This window comes from Xyrauchen texanus, chromosome 24, assembly GCF_025860055.1.
Source record: "Xyrauchen texanus isolate HMW12.3.18 chromosome 24, RBS_HiC_50CHRs, whole genome shotgun sequence".
NCBI lineage: Eukaryota > Metazoa > Chordata > Actinopteri > Cypriniformes > Catostomidae > Xyrauchen > Xyrauchen texanus.
In genome coordinates this window covers 14,460,966-14,480,319 of record NC_068299.1, presented here as the reverse complement: position 1 = coordinate 14,480,319, position 19,354 = coordinate 14,460,966, and the positions used below count along the sequence as shown (strand labels likewise).

Sequence of the window (19,354 nt, the reverse complement as noted above, 5' to 3'; positions counted from 1 at the left end):
CACCACTAGCGGACGTTGGATTGTGAGATGTGATTGGCGCGATCTGTGACGCATCTATGACACATGACCATATGTGTTTAATCACGTGAATGGAGATGTTTGCGTTTGTGTTTGTGGAGATTCACTGAAGCCGGTGAATATGAGAGTGGGACGATACCGGACACATTTACTGACGGTCCGGTAGAGTTTAAGAGCCAGAGGCGGGCCGTTTTTCACTGAGTTGAGTTAAGAGACAGTAAAAGGTGGAAAATGGGGAAAAAAGGCGCAAACCGTACCGTGCAGGTTGAGAGCGAGTATGAGCCCATCGGAGAAGAGAGCACACCGCTGTTAGCGCAGGTACACTTTTTTATTTATTTATTGCCAGCGTGTATACAAAACTATACACGGAAAAATAAAATTGTACCGATATAAATGAAATAAATTAGAGCAGAGACATGGCAGCCAGTCATCAACAAAATCACGATCACCATAATAAACTTTTAAAAACAATGTTTACAAAGTACTTTATTGAGATCAAGCGTATTTACATGCACAAACATGCATACATACATGCATATATATAATGTATGTATCTGTATGTGTGATCTGCTGCCTCAGGCATTTCTTGTCACTTCCACATCATCCATCACATGATGCTGATCTTAGGTCATTTTATTGTGTCTTTGCAAAGGTTTTGCTTTCCTCTGTGCTTTCAGACTCAGTGTGTGAACAGTCAACAGGGGCAATTGTTTGGCATGCTTTATCTTTTGCGTAGTCTAGTACAGGATATGTTTAGCCTAAATTAAACAGAATAAATATTGAATTGGCAACTTTATATTACTTAAAATTAATAGTCGTGTTCCACCCCACACGTGTTGAAATCAGAGTCGATTAGACGCATATTTATTATTATATCGCCTACTCAGGAGTGCAACTACCCATTTTCATGTGTGCGATACCTACTTTGGGCAGCCCCTTTTGCCTTAGGAGGTGGGAGGGCATCCCCCATTAAGCATTTTTGCCTTCCCCCTTGTGTGCCACCAGTGCCCCCCTTTAAATGGCACCCCTATGCATTGCATACATTGCATATATGTTTTTTGCACCTCTGAGCCTACATTTCTCACACGTATACCATTGGTATAAACATGCAGTCAGTATGGTCCAATGTGCTCAACAAGCTGTGCTGTCATGTCTAATATCTGATTCATTTCTAGACTGAACGTTTATCTGCCCCACAGGATGTTCAAGTTAGAGGCGCGTCCTTTGCCTCGTCTGCCTTTAATCTGATGAATGCCATCATGGGCAGTGGCATCCTGGGACTTTCATATGCCATGGCAAATACTGGCATCATTGGGTTCAGGTATACACAAACACACATGCACACTTAAGCCTGTAGCAAATATTTCACACAGATTGTGTTTCCTGATCCCTGCGGGTGTTTTTCCACAGTATTCTGTTACTGGTGGTCTCCAGTTTGGCTGCTTATTCTGTTCATCTCCTGCTGCTCCTCTGTGACAAAACAGGTAACATCAACCCGTTTTTTGTTTGTTTTTTGGCCTCTTCCTTACCCTAGTCATTTCTGTTTACTTTGGATACTCTTTCTTAAATCTTTGCCCAATTGTACATTTGTTGAAGAATCTCTGCTGACTGACTGTGGAAATGTGGCTAATTTACATAAGAAATGCAGAATATTTGCAAACTCTGATCATTGTGTGTGTGTGTGTGTGTGTGTGTGTGTGTGTGTGTGTGTGTGTGTGTGTGTGTGTGTTAGGCATCAGCTCATATGAAGCTCTTGGAGAGATAGCCTTCAGGAGACCTGGCAAGGTCAGTTATCGCACAAATCTATTGTGCCCAGTGTTAAAGGAAAATGCATATCAACAGTTTATATATCAGATTATGTCTGTATCTGAGGATTACATTTAGTTAGAATTATAAAATGGAATTTGTCATTTTGATAAAAAGAAAACTCTTAAAATTCACAGTTGAAGGAGAATACATTTTTCATTTATTTGTTTTGTGCAGATTATGGTGGCCTGTACTATTCTGATTCAGAATATTGGAGGTGAGGTTTTCACATGTGCATGTTTTCAACTTTCACATGTAGTTATTGATATAGTGAAAACCATATTAGATCACCTTTAAACTCTGCTCTTGATTTCACCATTGATATTAATAAAACATTATTAATTTTGTTATCTTCTGTTCTGTTAATTCTTTCTATCGTCTGATTATACAGTAAATGCACATACAGTATGTAGGAGAGACACACAGGCTCATTTAGGAGTGATAAATGAAAGTTCAGTACAGTTACCCACTCTTATTACACGGCCTTATGCAGTCTCATCTCTCTCTCAGTTTGAGTGTGCTTTATTAGTAAGGTATATAACTGTTTTATTGCCAAAGCATAAGCTGCAAACAATGGCTATAGTAAAAATTTGTTACAAATAAAATCTCTCTTCTTTTGCTGTCTGTCTTACTCTACACACTGATGGCTGTGTGAACAGTAGTGAGTATTTTGTGTTATGTTGTGTGTTCAGTAGCAGTTTCAAAGTTTTGACATTAATCCACTTCTGACTTAACAATAAATCCATCATACTTTTAGACTCTATATCTTGTGTAAGTATGTCAGTTATGTAGTGTGCAACTATGTGTGGTTATTGGCTGCTATCAGATTGCAATGTAATCATGGCATCAGCTATGTTTTAATTATCTATGTACTTATGTGGTTGTGTGATTATATTGGTTGTGTCATTATCTCATGGCTGTTAGCATATTAGTATTGGTTCAGAGTACGTACAGTAACCTCAGCACTGCTCTGGGTTCAAATTTGCTATGGCATTTTGTCTCTTGTTTTTTCGGAGTGGATTTGTGTGTGTTTTTTTGTCATTAGGTTTATAGTCTGACACAACACCTAACTATTTTTCTCTGTTTCTTTAGCCATGTCCACCTACATGTTTATCTTTAAGTCGGAACTGCCTGCCGCCATCACCGGCTTCATGAACACAGAGGCATCTGGGTAAAATAATACATGTTGGCCTTACCACATCCTAACATTTTGTCCTAACATTTTGTGACAAAACATTTTGTCCTTACTAGGTGCGATCCAACGTTTCTGTCATCACTTAAAAGCGATATTCTGTATGACGCAACAAAATCACAGTCGATCAGAACACGTTTCATGTTTAATACATAACTTTGCTAAGCAGGATTAAATTACTATAAGATTTTTCTTCAAGGGGCTTCCCATCGCAGCATAACAAAAATAGAAATCGTGCAACCAGCAATATGTGCTCATGCACATTACTAGTGATGTTTGTAGTTGGTTAAGACAAAAACTGCAAAATGGAAAATATGTGATGTGTCTTTATGTAGTGCAAGAATGTCTAACTTTTCAGAACTGGTTAAGTCTTTCTTAAGTAGTATAGATCTTAAAGGAATATTCTGGGTTCAATACAAGTTAAGCTCAACTGACAGCATTTGTGTTATGATGATTACCACAAAAATTCATTTAAACTCATCCCTCCTTTTCTTTAAAAAAAGCAAAAATCGAGCTTACAGTGAGGCACATAAATTGGAAGTAAATGGGGCCAATTTCGGCCAAGGCAGAAATTGTAAGCTTCTATAAAAGCACTCACATTAATTCCAACTTTTAAAACTTGCATATTATTTGAGCTTTAAAGTTGTTTGAATTGTAATTTTTACATCACATTAGGGTCATGGCAACAAAGTTGTAAAATTGTCTATAACTTTACAAAGAAAAGGTTAGCAAGTGATTTTATCACACCAAAATCATGTTTATACACATATTGTTACATCTTGTGGCTATACCTTTGAAAAAGTGAGTATTTTAATGTTCAAAAATTGGCTCAAAATTAAGTCAAAATAAAATTTTGTGGTAATCAAAAGTATGCCACAAATCCTGTCGAGTGAGCTTAACTTGTATTGAATCCAGAATATTCATTTAAATGAATAGTTCACCGGAAATGAAAATTATAATTTACTACTCTCATGCTATTCCAAACCTGTATGATTTTCTTTCTTATGAGGAAATCTTCAGAATGAGGAGGTGCTTTTTTTTTATGCCTTTTTAAGACCGTGGTAGTGAATAATGGCTCTCTTTAAAACTTAAAAAAGGACCCAAAAGTACCATAAAAGTAGTTCATGTGGCTTGGGCATCATATTCCAAGTCTTCTGAAGACATATTTTAGGTTTTGTTGAGGGGGGGGTAAGGTAATGTTTCATTGAAAATCTTGATGACTTTTCCTTTTAAGACCCAAGTCACTCTCGTACAGCAAACATGGAGGAGAAAGGCATTACATATTAATGCAGTATGTGTTAAATTTGCCAGCAAGTAGTCAGTAAGAGAGAGAGTCATTCACTTACTGGCAGAAAGACACCCTTTTTCTCACTTCTCTGACTTAAAGCCACTTTCCTAAAGAGAGAAAAGAGAAACTATTCTAGTCTAAAGAATGTAACGGTCATTATTTTATTAGCTGCTGTGCTGAGCTGTGGTTCAACTGTGCCCAATCCTCTCACAGCTGGTTTGCATTACAGGTCCACTCGTGTAAATCTCACACACGTTCTGCCCAATGAGAGTCGTGTCTGCCCAAGATCCCCTTCAGCAGCACAATTACTGTGACCAGACACACACAAACCTCACAACTCTGCCTCTCTGGGAGGAGGAAAAAACAGAGCCCTACCACAGTATAAACGCTTGAAAGTTTAGACATTTACTGTAAAAAAACATTTTTCTTTCAGTAGAGTAATTTATCTTCATTTTTACTAGTGGTCCAGCCAGGCTGTCTAGTACCTCCCTGTTTATGAAAGAGAACGACAGGGGACCAACTCTAGATTACAGTACACACACACACACACACACACAAACCTGTTAAAGATCCAGTCACCTAGTTCTTTCTCTATTGCTCTCTCTGTTATTATTAAAAGAGGAAAGGAGGTGGTGATTCAAATTGACTTAGAAATTGAGAGTGAATCAGGGAGGAATATCTGTAGCAGGGACTGACACATTCTCATGCTAGAGAGGATTTTCTTAAACAAAAAATGGATAAGCTCATTAGGCTGTTTTCCTGGAAAAGTAAGATGTAAAATAAATGTGTATTTTTGCTAAAACAATTAAATTTTTAGGTGTACACACATTTATGGCCAAATTGAAGTCTTAAAGAGCAGATCGGAAGGAATCTAAACAAAAATAATGTTCTCCATAGGCAAATTGACTTAACAATAACTTATAAACCTCGAAAGAAAGATTTCTTGTGAGCTCTTAGGTTAAATATTGTAATTCCTGGTGAAGAACTACACATGATCCAGCAAAGAATCCACCAATCAAAGAGTGGCGGCAATCTGTGGATGTGTTCAGTGTGAGGTCAAATCATGATTGTGTCAAGGAGATTGCAGATGTCAAGATTTATAGTGAAAGAAATCTTTTCTCACCCAAAACCAATCATATTTCGTAAGAGTTGAAGAGCTGAGTGGATTACCTTTATGCTGCCTTTATTTCCTTTTGGAACTTGAAAGTGTTGGACTACACTGACATGTATTTTATGGACAAAAAAACTCATATCTCCATCAAAATATTTTTGTTCTTTAAGAACCTTTTGTCTTTTCATCTGACTTTCAAAGATATTTTATTTTTGTTGTTGCTTCAAACTAACTGTAAAGAGGGTTAAGGGAAAGGTGGAGGCGAGAACCGGCTTGAAAATATAAATAATAGTTTTAATAATAAACTGAACGAAAAACACACAAACATGAACGCACAGAGCAGCTGCCTGTCATTCTCTCTCTCTCTCTCTCTCTCTCTCTCTCTCTCTTGAACTGTCATCACCGAACTGTCGCACCTTTATCCCTCATGCTCCCCCATCTGGCTGATTGGGGACCGGCGTGTGTTGTTCCGGCCCCGCCCTCCTCCGCTCAACACTAACGTTTATGCTTTTGTGTTTCACCTTGTAGCTGATTGTTTTGGTTCATGGCTTTTATGAAAGTTTTTTTAAAATCCCTTTTGATAAAATGAATGGGACAAATACTTCAGAACCAAGAATCTTTGTGGGCAATGTTGCTCTCTAGACATGGGCTAAAAGCCAAAAAATGTCAAATTTGATTCCAGGTTCTTGGAAATGCAAATACATGAACAGATTAGGAAATCTGTTCTGTATAAAAAGGAGTACACCTCTACTTGTCATTTTGTCAATCTACATCTTCCAATGTCTTTCTCTCTTCTTTCTCTGTAGAAAGTGGTATGAGGATGGGGCTACACTACTAATTTTAGTCACTGTATTTGTGGTGTTGCCATTGGCTCTACTTCCAAAGATAGGTGACTATTTTCAGATGTTTTTTTTTTTTAATGTGTTAGCAACTGTGTTATTCTCAGAGTTTGAGAAAGTGAGTATCTGTGTGATATTTGTGAACATTGTTTTCTATCTTTGTTTCAGGTTTCCTGGGATACACCAGCACTCTCGCTTTCTTCTTCATGTTATTCTTTACCATAGTGGTAAGTTGTTCTGCCTTTCTTTCTGTCTTTTTTCTTTATCCCACACCCATGCCGATGTTCTGTTCTGTCTCACAGGTGGTGATGAAAAAATGGTCTATTCCTTGCCCTCTTCCAATTAACTCCACCATGAACCTGGTAAATGCCCACACACACACCCTCACAGAGCCCCAAACACCAGAACACATGGCTAAACAACCCAGATCTAAACACACTGAGAACTTTAATAGGAACACTATACTTATGCTGTGTAGGGCCTCCCTTTGCCCAAATTCTTCGTGGCTGGGATTGCACAAGAAATTGGAAACATTGCTTTGAGATTCTGGTCCATGTTGACATGATTGCATCATGCCATTTCTGCAGATTTGTCAGCTGCATATTCATGCTCCAAATCTTCTGTCCTACCGCATCCCAAAGGTGTTCTATTGGATTCAGATCCTGTGATTGGGAAGGCAACTGAAGAACAGTGAATTAATTGTCATGTTCATGAGACTAGTTTGAGATGACTTTTGCTTTGTGACATGGTGCATTATCATGCGGGAAGTAGCCATGATTAGATGGGTAAATTGTGGCCGTGAAGGGATGCACATGGTCTGCAACAATACTCAAATAGGCTATAGCATTCAAGCAATGATCGATTGGTATTAACGGGCCCAAAGAATGTTGACACAAGGCTGGTTGGGTCCATGGATTCATGCTGTTGGTGCCAAATTCTGACACCTCCAGCTATGTGCCTCAGCAGAAATCAAGATTCATCAGACCATGCAGCATTTTTCCATTCTTCAACTGTCCAGTTTTGGTGAGCCTGTGCTGTTTGCAGCCTCCGCTTTCTGGTCTTGACTGACAGAAGTGGAACTTGGTGTGGTCTTCTGCTGTTGTAGTCCATCCACCTCAAGTTTTGACATGTTGTCGATTCTGAGATGCTATTCGGCTCACTACAATTGTACAGAGTGGTTATCTGAGTTACCGTAGCTTTTCTGTTGGCTCGAACCAGTCTGGCCATTCTCCATTGACCTTTCTCATCAAGACATTTCCTGCTACTCACAGGAGGGTTTTTGGAATTGAATGGCCAAAAGGTTGGGTGTAAAAAAAGGAATTCTTGTCTTACAGGTATAACAGCCAATCGTCCTTTTTGATAGACAAATTGCATGTCAGTTAGCTCGAGATTGTGCATTTTCTGCGTGATCTGAGCTAAAGAAGCACAGTTTATTGCAATGTTGTCACATTTTACTGCTGATTTGAAATACGTTATTTGATGGTAATGCTGACCATTTAGGAGATTTCAGTCTTTCCCATTTCAACAAGATAGGAGCTGCACTTCTCAGTGACTTGCTTTGAAAGGAACTCTGACATAATTTCTTCATCACAACAAACTACATGTTAGTGGCCAATATAGCCATTAATCTTTGACAAATACAGGCACACTTAGCTACTCTGTCAAGGTAGATGTGATCCAGCCCTCCATAGACAGGAAATAGCTCCGTCTTAATGCTGGAAGTGACCTTTGACCCATTTTAAAATGTATTGCCTTTATTTTCTTAAAATGTGTGGCGAAAGTGTGCCAATGTTCATCTTGTAGTTATAGTGATCTAAATATCGGAATTGGAGAGCGACTTTTCATTCTTTTCCATCCTGATTTTTTGCCAATTCACCTTTACATCAATTAATTTAGGCATTTTATTTGTCTATCCCCAGATCTTAAATACCTCTGAGTGCACCCCACAGCTGTTTGTGATCTCTAATAAGGTGAGTGTGTGGGTTTTACTGAGAAAGAAGAAATATGTTTTGCTTTCAAGACCACCTTGCAGGACTATTAGAAACACAAATATTAGTTGTAATTTTATAGCATAACGGTACACACCCCTGGAGAGTGAGAAATGACTGTGTATGTGTGCATTACAGAGTGCTTATGCCATCCCTACAATGGCTTTCTCCTTCCTCTGCCATACTGCAGTTTTACCCATTTATTGTGAGTTACACAGGTCAGTTCAATCAACACTATCGTTTCTGTACATCTGCCACATTAAATATAGTTTTTTGCTACCTTACTCTGTGTGTGTGTGTGTGTGTGTGTGTGTGTGTGTGTGTGTGTGTGTGTGTGTGTGTGTGTGTGTATGTGTGTGTGTGTGTATTTCAGACCCACTAAGCAGAGAATGCAGAATGTGACAAATGTCAGCATCTTTCTTAGTTTCGTGGTTTACTTGATCTCTGCAATTTTTGGCTATCTCACATTCTATGGTAGGAACGTTTCACAGAAATCTTACCCCAAATCATATATTAGGGCTGCTCAATCCTGCTTGCTTCAGTTTAGTTTCTGCCGTTTCTCCAAAACACCTGCTTGTAATTTTAAGTGAATCCCAAAACTCTTATGTTCAGAATAGCATGCACATTATACAGTTGAATTCAGAAGTTTACATACACTTTCTTTGAAGTCATCAAAACTAAATTTTTAACCACTCCATTTCATATTAGCAAACTATAGTTTTGGCAAGTCATTTAGGACATCTACTTTGTGCATGACATGAGTAATTTTTTCCAACAATTGTTTACAGACAGATTGCTTCACTTTTAATTGACAATATCACAATTCCAGTGGGTCAGATGTTTACATACACCAAGTTAACTGTGCCTTTAAGCAGCTTGAAAAATTTGAGGAAATAATGTCAAGCCTGTAGGCAATTGGAGGTGTTGCTGTGGATGTATTTTAAGGCCTATCTTCAAACTCAGTGCCTCTTTGCTTGACATCATGGGGAAATCAAAAGAAGTCCTCAGAAAAAGTCCTCAGACCTCCACAATCTGGTTCATCCTTGGGAGCAATTTCCAAATGCCTGAAGGCACCACGTTCATCTGTATAAACAATAGTATGCATAACAATAGTAAACACCATGGGACCACGCAGCCATCATCGCTCAAGAAGGAGACGCATTCTGTCTCCTAGAGATGAACGTAGTTTGGTGTGAAAAGTGCTAATCAATCCCAGAACAACAACAAAGGACCTTGTAAAGACGCTGGAGGAAACAGGTAGACGATTCCTATATCGACATAACCTGAAAGTCTGCTCAGCAAGGAAGAAGCCACTGCTCCAAAGAACCATAAAAGCCAGACTACAGTTTGCAAGTGCACATGGGGACAAAGATCTTACTTTTTGGAGAAATGTCCTGTGGTCTGATGAAACAAAGATTGACCTGTTTGGCTATAATGACCATCATTATGTTTGGAGGAAAAAGAGTGAGGCTTGCAAGCCGAAGAACACCATCTCAACCGTGACGCATGGGGGTGGCAGCATCATATTGTGGGGGTGCTTTGCTGCAGGAGTGACTAGTGCACTTCACAAAATAGATGGCATCATGAGGAAAGAAAAGTATGTGGATATATTGAAGCAACCATTCAAGAGATCAGCCAGAAAGTTAAAGCTAGGTCATAAATGGGTCTTCCAAATGAATAATGACCCAAGCATACCTCCAAAGTTGTGACAAAATGGCTTAAGGATAGCAAAGTCAAATTGGAGTGGTCTTCACAAAGCTCTGACCTCAATGCGATAGAAAATTTGGGGGCAGAACTGAAAAACCATGTGCCTACAAACCTGGCTCAGTTACACCAGTTCTGTCTGGAAGAATGGGCCAAAGTTCCTACAGCTTATTGTGAGAAGCTTGTGGAAGGCTACCCAAAACGTTTGACCGAAGTTAAACAATTTCAAGGCAATGCTAACAAATACTAACAAAGGTGTATGTAAACTTCTGACCCACTGGGAATGTGATGAAATAAATAAAAGCTGAAATAAATTATTCCCCCTACTATTATTCTGACATTGCACATTCTTAAAATAAAGTAGTGATCCTAAATGACCTAAGACAGGGAATGATTTCTATGATTAAATGTCAGGAGTTGTGAAAAACTGAGTTTAAATGTATTTGGCTAAGGTTTATGTAAACGTCTGACTTCAACTGTACTTACCATCCTACTGTTTCTGAGGAATGCATTATTTATGCAAATTATGCAAAAATAATTGGATGACCTACATTTCATTCTGAACAAGACCTTGATTAGTTGCTTCAGGTGTGTTTGATTAGAGTTTGATCTAAACTCAGCAGAAAGATAGAACTCCAGGAGGTTGAGTGAGCACCCCTGGAATAGATTCTCTACTCTTAGAGCTACTTTAATCTGTAAAAGGCTATGATCAGTGGATAGATCTGATCAAACATCCTTTTTCCACAGCACATGTAGATTCTGAACTGCTGCTAGGATATGATACCTACCTACCACGTGATGTTTTGGTGATGTCAGTGCGTCTTGCGATCTTATTAGCTGTCCTGCTCACTGTGCCGCTCATTCACTTCCCTGTGAGTCAAACACCAGGATTTGAACGATTCAAATAAGACATTCAGAAAATATACATGTGCCAGCGCCCAGCTCAAATTATTCTCTGTCTTTCTCAGGCACGTAAGGCATTGTTGATGTTATGCAGGGGAGAGAGGGAGTTCTCCTGGCTCTCTCATTCTCTTTCCTGTCTTTTCATCCTCACTCTTGTGCTGCTGCTCGCCATTTTCGTCCCTGACATTAGGAACGTCTTCGGTGTTGTTGGTGAGTGTGTGCGCGCATGTACTTGTATGCGTTTTATTCTTTAATTGTGCAGCAGTTAAAGAAAAATTTGAAGTTCAGTACAAGTTAAGATCAATCGACAGCATTTGTGGCATAATATTGATTACCACAAAAATGCATTTTGAGTCATCCCTCCTTTTCTTAAAAGAAAGCAAAAATCAAGGTTACATTGAGGCACTTAAAATGGGGGCCAAAGACAGAAATGTGAAGCTGAGAATTTTATAGAAGCACACATTAATTCTTAAATTAATTTAAACTCCTGTATTATTTGAGCTGTAAAGTTGTTACAATTTTTTTTTTAATAACTAGTGCTAGTAAGTGATTTTAATCATACTAAAATCATGTTTACACACATTGATTTGTCTTGTTGATAAACTTTTCAAAAGTGAGTATCTTGTTAGTCCCTCACTGTAACACATTCTTTCTTTTTTTTAAGAAAAGGAGGGACAAATGAAATTCATTTTTGTGGCAATCAGTATTATGACACATGCTGTCGATTGAGCATAACTTGTATTGAACCTGGAATATTCTTTTAAGATACAGTGGCCTCTAAAAATGTTTGGACACTTAAGTCACAATTAAATATGTGTGAATGTCTTTACATTATATAACAAAATATAATGCCAAGTGGCATTTATTTGAAAGATAATGCAAAAGCACAATATTAAAGCAAAACTAAAAACAAAGTTTTGTTGAGTATTAAATGATGACCCAATAGATTTTCTGATTGACATGCTGGTTGTCAGACGTAAGAAGAAAATGTCCATACTTAATGTGATGAACTACATATGTGATTATTCTGCTAGGGCACCTAAGTGAACTTTAAGGGGAACTAACTTAATACATCCACCAAAGATCACCTTGAAATTAGTTGGTTAAGTCAGGGCAAAAATGGCTCAGAAAACATAACTGTTCTCTATTTTCAGGTGCTACGACATCCACATGTTTGTTGTTTGTGTATCCGGGAATGTTCTTTTTGAAAATCAGCTCTGAGCCAATCAGATCACTGAACTCAGTTGGGGTATCTAAACTCTATTCTAATCCATTCCATACCACACACACTGAATACTACATACACAGCTTACTTTACACTAGGTTTATGGAATTGCAGTGAATTCTTATATGTCCTAGGACTTTTATGGTTTTTGTATTTAATAACAAAGTCTTTTACACATATGTTGATTATTTTGTTGCTTGCTTCAGTTTTTAATTCTATAATCATACTCTTAACACACACTCTTTATCTCTAGGCTGTGTCTCTGTTGGTGATCGGTCTAATTGTTGGTGTGCTGAGTCTATGTGTCATCATTGTCTCCTGGGTTCAAGGTCCCTGACCTTTAACTTCATTATTGTGGGACCAGTTGCATGAGTTGTAAGCTCAATACCTCCTGCCTTGAAGAGAAACCTTATTTTACAGGTTATACACCAGTCAGACTCTTATTTACTATACCAAATATTATTTAAAATGGAAATAGTTTTGAGATGAGACAACCGTGCAGTTATGACATGCTTATAAAGCACTTATAACTCTGTTATAACACTTGAATAACAAACAATGCAATAGACAGGCCCAATCAAATGCATGATGTGTAGATATCCAGTACAGCACTGAAATTCATAATAATCAAAAATGAATGACTGACGAACTCTTGGTCAAGCTCTCAATCAGACAAGAAAGCTGCTGTGTGGCTTGGAAAAAAACCATTGAGACCAATTAATTAAGGAGTTGTGCTGCTGATTTATTTCAATAGCTAAATATGTGGTTTGGGGTAAATTAAGCTCCCTTCAATTTACACAGATGTTTGTTAATGTATTGGAACATCCGTTTGCCTTAATGACAAACTCTGGTTTAATGATTATGCCACTGCCTTTAAAAGTCAAATCAGAATGTGTTGATGTGGATTCCATTGATGAAGATCTTTCAAAGCTTTTAGGATTTATCTGTAACATCCCAAAGGTTTTCTGTGATTTACACATTGAATGCAAGTTTAATTCCTCATTGAAACATATAGAACAGTAATTTTTTTACATTGCTACAATGATTTATCTTATCTGTCCAAGAGGAGAATAAAGGGAATTTGATATATATTTGATATTATGTTGAAATAAATAAATGGAAGTAACAATTAAAACTGGTTTCTGATTGACTCATGTAATACATAATGTATTGTGGCATCGGAATAGAAGAGTCTGCAGTTCTTGTCCAGTCTAACAGATCTGAGCTTTAGTGTGTGTTTTTGCTGGTTTGTGTGGCTGTGTGTGTTCAAGTAAGATTGATGGTTGGGATGATTTTTCTTCATTGATTTAGACAGAGGTTTCTCTGTAAGTCTGATAATGGAAAACAAATGGGGTGTGTGTGTGTGTGTGTGTGTGTGTGTGTGTGTGTGTGTGTGTGTGTGTGTGTGTGTGTGTGTGTGTGTGTGTGTGTGTGTAGTCTTTGGCCTTTGCTCTCTCATGCTGTTTCTAATATGCTGCATTAGCTTGAGAGACCGCCCAAAGTAAGGCAGTACATAACATACTCACATATATGGTGAGATGTGGTAGTTGGGTATATGCACTTGTTTTTAAAGCAACATTTCTTTAAGAATTTCCTCAGCATTTGAGACAAGTTTCCAGATATTTTTTTCCCGCAGGACTGACCTGGCAAATGCATGCTTTGTGTGAGATCATGAAGCAGGCACCTACTTGCTTTTACATAAAGCGGAAACATAAGTACAATAAGTGACGTCACCAAATACATGGTGAAACCATTGTATACTGGCATCTAGTGGTTGATGTACAGTAGCACACAGTACTGTTTTCCGATGAATCTCACAAACATCAAATTTAGGTCAAATTTGTACCCCAAAATGATAGAAAATGAAGACTATTTTAGGCCTTTTAATTTTTCCCCCATTTTTTTTTCATAACAATTAAACTTGTTTTCCCCAAAATTTGCATAACCTTAATATATCTGGACTTTGTTTTTATTTCCCAAGGATTCTCGTTACTGTAGTATAGAAATATTTTACTGTAAAAACAGGACAAAAATACGAATATCTAAATAACACATTTATTAATTTGCTATATGGTAATGAAGATACAATTTTTTGGATTTTGGCAAATTGGGAAAACTTGGATGAAATTGAATGACGGAACAGCTTTTTAAAACAACATTTATGCTCTCTCTGGCCTGCTTTCAGCCCTGCATTTATTGCTTTACTTTTAGACCACAGTTCATATTCATACACTCTTTTACTTGCAGAAATCTTTGCTGAATGTTAGCTCTCCCTCCAGGAAGCGATTATGTTGTATGTCTATCTGATTTCAATTCATGCTGATTGGTCCTTTTAAGCTAGCATCTGGCTTTTTCCTGAACTTTCCTCCAGAATTGATTTTCATGGTCTATCAGTAACAGTGCTCCTGTGTCATAGGCATTCAATAAATCATTCTGAAGACTCTGTTAAGAGTAACTGCTGCAACACACACACTTTCACAAGCACACACTCTCCCTCAGTTCTGAAGTGACACATGATTGTTCTCTCAGATTCCTGCCTCTCTCTATGTGCCCTCTAAAACATTTAATTCTGCTTGGTCAGAGCGGAGACCACATCACATCTGGAGTTAATTTTACAGTAACACACACACTTACCGTGCCCCATGTCACACACTTTCCCCTCTGCTCGCAAACACTTCTGTTCTGTCCTCTCTGCTCTCTCTCCCTGTCACTTTTTTGTTGCTCGTCTCCTCAGACATTTACTCCATCATTCACTCTCTCTCTCTGAATTTTGTTTTTCTTCTTTTCACCCTCCTGCTGCAGCTGTTGCAATTCCCAAACACTTGAGTTATACCAGCCAGTACACACACACACACACACACACACACACACACACACACACACACACTAATGGCCTTTCACCCATAAATACCTCACCCCCATCCCGACAGGGCACACACCCTGACATGGCATAGCAAGAGTTCACTAAGTATGTGTGTGTTTGACTCCCTGCTACAGTGTATGTATGAAACTCAGTATATGAGAGCTGGGGGAAAGAGCTGAACAAAACTGCGATTTTGAGGCTTTTTTTATACTTTGCAGGGTTTTTGCATGTGTTCTGGTATAGTTCAACTGTAGTAGGCACAAAAGCACCAGAGACTCACTACACGCACGCATTGCAGAGTATGCAGTTATACATTTGCTCTGTTATGAATGCGTACTCATGAACTGCCAGATTTCAATAAAAACTCTTGACTGAACAGTTTTACTTCCTATTAAAGGAAGCAAGCCCTGTATGTATAGTGGCCTGAACTTAAACTCTCCCACACGGTGCAGCTGGTGAAAAACACAGTTTGTTAATGAATACTCATGAGGGGTATAAATCATGAAAACTATTACAGGTGATTTTGTGCTAAAATAAAGATTTTAATACATTTTCATAGCTCAAAAACTCTATAGAGAGACAGATGAGGGGGAGCTCAGCTGCTACTACTAATGGGTAACACTGCAAAGCTGTCCAAGAAAATTTATGTTTTATTTATGTAAGGTACAGGCCTATAATTTTGAAATGTTTCTTTTTATTTATACACATTGCATAGGGTGTCTACTTCTGACATTAAAAATGGCTATCCTGTGATAGCCTTTTCCACATTCCATATTTGGTGTTTTGTGAGAATAATCATGTTGGATTATGCATGATTGTACCAACTGCAATAAAACTGAGCATGAGTGCACCCCTGCTGGCTATTTATGGATTTACATCAGTATTAACAGTGAGGAAAGGTGAAATCTCACCACTTCATCACCACATCACCATAAAAGTTATCTTTGATTGATCCCTAACTTCCTTGCTCACAGAATACTGACACCAGACAGACAAGCGTGTATGGAGTCTCCCCTTTTAATTTACACCAGCTGGGAAAGAGATAGAGAGAGGTCTAAGGTCATTTCTGACACCAATGAGCCTTTCATCCAATGGCTTTATAGACTGACTGGGCAGACTCAGTCAGAGCCCAGGACCTTGCCTACAACTCTAGCTTTGTGCATCAGCTCCACAAATACTTAGACCATTCCAGTCTACCACTCAAAAGCTCAGACACACCTATTCTTCACGATTATTTTCAATATTTTAGAATCATAGTCAAGTCATCAAAACTATAAAATTAGACAAATAAAAGTATGTAAATTATGTAGTGACCTAAAATGTTAAACTATTTTAAGATGTAGGCCTATCCACCATTTTATATATAGGCCTATACACTCACCTAAAGGATTATTAGGAACACCATACTAATACTGTGTTTGACCCCCTTTCACCTTCAAAACTGCCTTAATTCTACGTGGAATTGATTCAACAAGGTGCTGAAAGCATTCTTTAGAAATGTTGGCCCATATTGATAGGATAGCATCTTGCAGTTGATGGAGATTTGTGGGATGCACATCCAGGGCACGAAGCTCCCGTTCCACCACATCCCAAAGATGCTCTATTGGGTTGAGATCTGGTGACTGTGGGGGCCATTTTAGTACAGTGAACTCATTGTCATGTTCAAGAAACCAATTTGAAATGATTCGAGCTTTGTGACATGGTGCATTATCCTGCTGGAAGTAGCCATCAGAGGATGGGTACATGGTGGCCATAAAGGGATGGAAATGGTCAGAAACAATGCTCAGGTAGGCCGTGGCATTTAAACGATGCCCAATTGGCACTAAGGGGCCTAAAGTGTGCCAAGAAAACATCCCCCACACCATTACACCACCACCACCAGCCTGCACAGTGGTAACAAGGCATGATGGATCCATGTTCTCATTCTGTTTACGCCAAATTCTAATTCAGAAATCGAGACTCATCAGACCAGGCAACATTTTTCCAGTCTTCAACTGTCCAATTTTGGTGAGCTCTTGCAAATTGTAGCCTCTTTTTCCTATTTGTAGTGGAGATGAGTGGTACCCGGTGGGGTCTTCTGCTGTTGTAGCCCATCCGCCTCAAGGTTGTGCGTGTTGTGGCTTCACAAATGCTTTTGCTGCATACCTCGGTTGTAACGAGTGGTTATTTCAGGCAAAGTTGCTCTTCTATCAGCTTGAATCAGTCGGCCCATTCTCCTCTGACCTCTAGCATCAACAAGGCAATTTCGCCCACAGGACTGCCGCATACTGGATGTTTTTCCCTTTTCACACCATTCTTTGTAAACCCTATAAATGGTTTTGCGTGAAAATCCCAGTAACTGAGCAGATTGTGAAATACTCAGACCGGCCCGTCTGGCACCAACAACCATGCCACGCTCAAAATTGCTTAAATCACCTTTCTTTCCCATTCTGACATTCAGTTTGGAGTTCAGGAGATTGTCTTGACCAGGACCACACCCCTAAATGCATTGAAGCAACTGCCATGTGATTGGTTGATTAGATAATTGCATTAATGAGAAATTGAACAGGTGTTCCTAATAATCCTTTAGGTGAGTGTATATGTAGTATACACTGATCAGCCGCAACATTAAAACAACCTTCCTAATATTGTGTAGGCCCCCCTCGTGCAGCCAAATTAGTGCCAATCCGCATCTCAGAATTGCATTCAATTGTACAGAGTTGTTATCTGAGTTACCGTTGACTTTGTAAGTTCGATCCAGTCTGGACATTCTCTGTTTACCTCTCTCATCAACAAGGCATTTCTGTCAGGTGCTTCAGTTAATGTTCACATCAACCATCGGTATGAGGAGAAAATGTGATCTCAGTGATTTGGAGTGTGGCATGATTGTTGGTGCCAACAATCATGTCACATAACTGCTGATCTCCTGGATTTTTCACACACAAGTCAATTTACTCAGAATGGAGCCAAAAACAAAAAACATCCAGTGAGCAGCAGTTATGTGGACAGAAATGCCTGGTTGATGAGAGAGATCAACAGAGAATGGCCAGACTGGTTTGAACTGACAAAGTCTACAGTAACTCATATAACTGCTCTGTACAATTGTGGTGAGAAGAATATCTCAGAATGCTATTCTGAGAAGCTGGTTGGCACTGTTTTGGTGGCACGGGGGGACCTTCACAATATTAGGCAGGTGGTTTTAATGTTGTGGCTGATCGGTGTATATAGTATATAATATGTGTCTTTGTGCTTTTTTTCATATATTAAAGAAATAATGTAACAAATCAACACAAATTCAGAACAGGATTCATTACTTTCACACTGAAATTTCATGAGATGCAACTGGCTGTCAAACACATATTGAGCTACACATAATGCATCAGCTACACATAAGATACACATAAGGCACTTATACATTATGAGTACATGCATATGGGATACTGATAATTCCCCATGGTTCCACAAAATATCAATGTGATATTGTATTTATTTGTATGAATATAATACTCATTTCTCTTGTAATAAACATATAAATCCATACCACGTGATAGTAAACTTATATAGATATGAAATTATCATAAACATATTACTTATGGAAGTGCAAAAAAAAAAAAAAAAACTCAAATTTTGCAAAACAAATTTTTTTTTTGTGTTACAATATTTATAAGAAAAATATTGAGGAATACAAAAGAGGTGTTGCACAACAAAAAATGGTACAGGGGGTGGAAAGAGGTCCAGGGTCACTAAAAACCTGAGGTATGCGTTTAAGGGATCAATAACATTTTGTTAATTAATTCTATTAAAATATCTACAAAATTCATTTTAAGCGTTAAATGATTAAAACATGTTTAAGATCATGAGAAATGAAGTAAATTCAGTTAAGTGTGTCCACAAACATTTTACTGATATTGCCCATAAGCAGGGTTGGGAGGGTTGCTATTGAAATGTATTCCACTACAGATTACAGAATACATGCTGTAAAAATTCATCTGTAAAATATTCTGTTAGACTCAAAGTCAGTAACGTATTCTAAATACTTGGATTACTTCTTCAGCACTGGTAGATTTTTCAATTGTTTTGACTATAAAACTTTGCCAGTACAGTAAGACGAAATACACATGTTAAAAATACATTCTCTGAAAAACCTAAATATCTTATGCAGTGTTGTTTCTAAAACAAGATCAATCAAATTGATCTAGTTTTAGAGATTTTTGTATATTTTTACAGGAAAACAATGCAAAAATTATTATCAAGAATACGATTTTTGCCCTAATATTAAAAAGTCTTACTAGAAAAATAGAAATTATTATCCAACATGAATGTTCTTGATAAAAATATATGATTGTGTCTGGTAACATGTGCTTGAAAAATGGCTAGAAATAGCATTTTAGCTTAGCGTTATGTTGACAATTTACACAAGGTTTATTTCTAATTCTTC

At 38.1% G+C, this 19,354-nt stretch overlaps 1 protein-coding gene across 1 annotated transcript; it reads left to right on the top strand.

Moving 5' to 3' along the window:
- The first annotated feature begins 91 nt into the window (after positions 1 to 91).
- LOC127617438 (probable sodium-coupled neutral amino acid transporter 6) lies at positions 92 to 13,187 on the top strand. The gene is made up of 16 exons (XM_052089404.1): positions 92 to 336; positions 1,218 to 1,339; positions 1,429 to 1,502; positions 1,751 to 1,803; positions 2,002 to 2,041; positions 2,917 to 2,995; positions 6,222 to 6,304; positions 6,423 to 6,481; positions 6,557 to 6,616; positions 8,174 to 8,224; positions 8,381 to 8,460; positions 8,616 to 8,716; positions 10,694 to 10,818; positions 10,915 to 11,059; positions 12,004 to 12,098; positions 12,328 to 13,187. The coding sequence occupies exons 1-16, from the start codon at positions 250 to 252 to the stop codon at positions 12,409 to 12,411; spliced, it is 1,338 nt and encodes a 445-aa protein (XP_051945364.1). The 5' UTR covers positions 92 to 249; the 3' UTR covers positions 12,412 to 13,187.
- Positions 13,188 to 19,354: the final 6,167 nt, after the last annotated feature.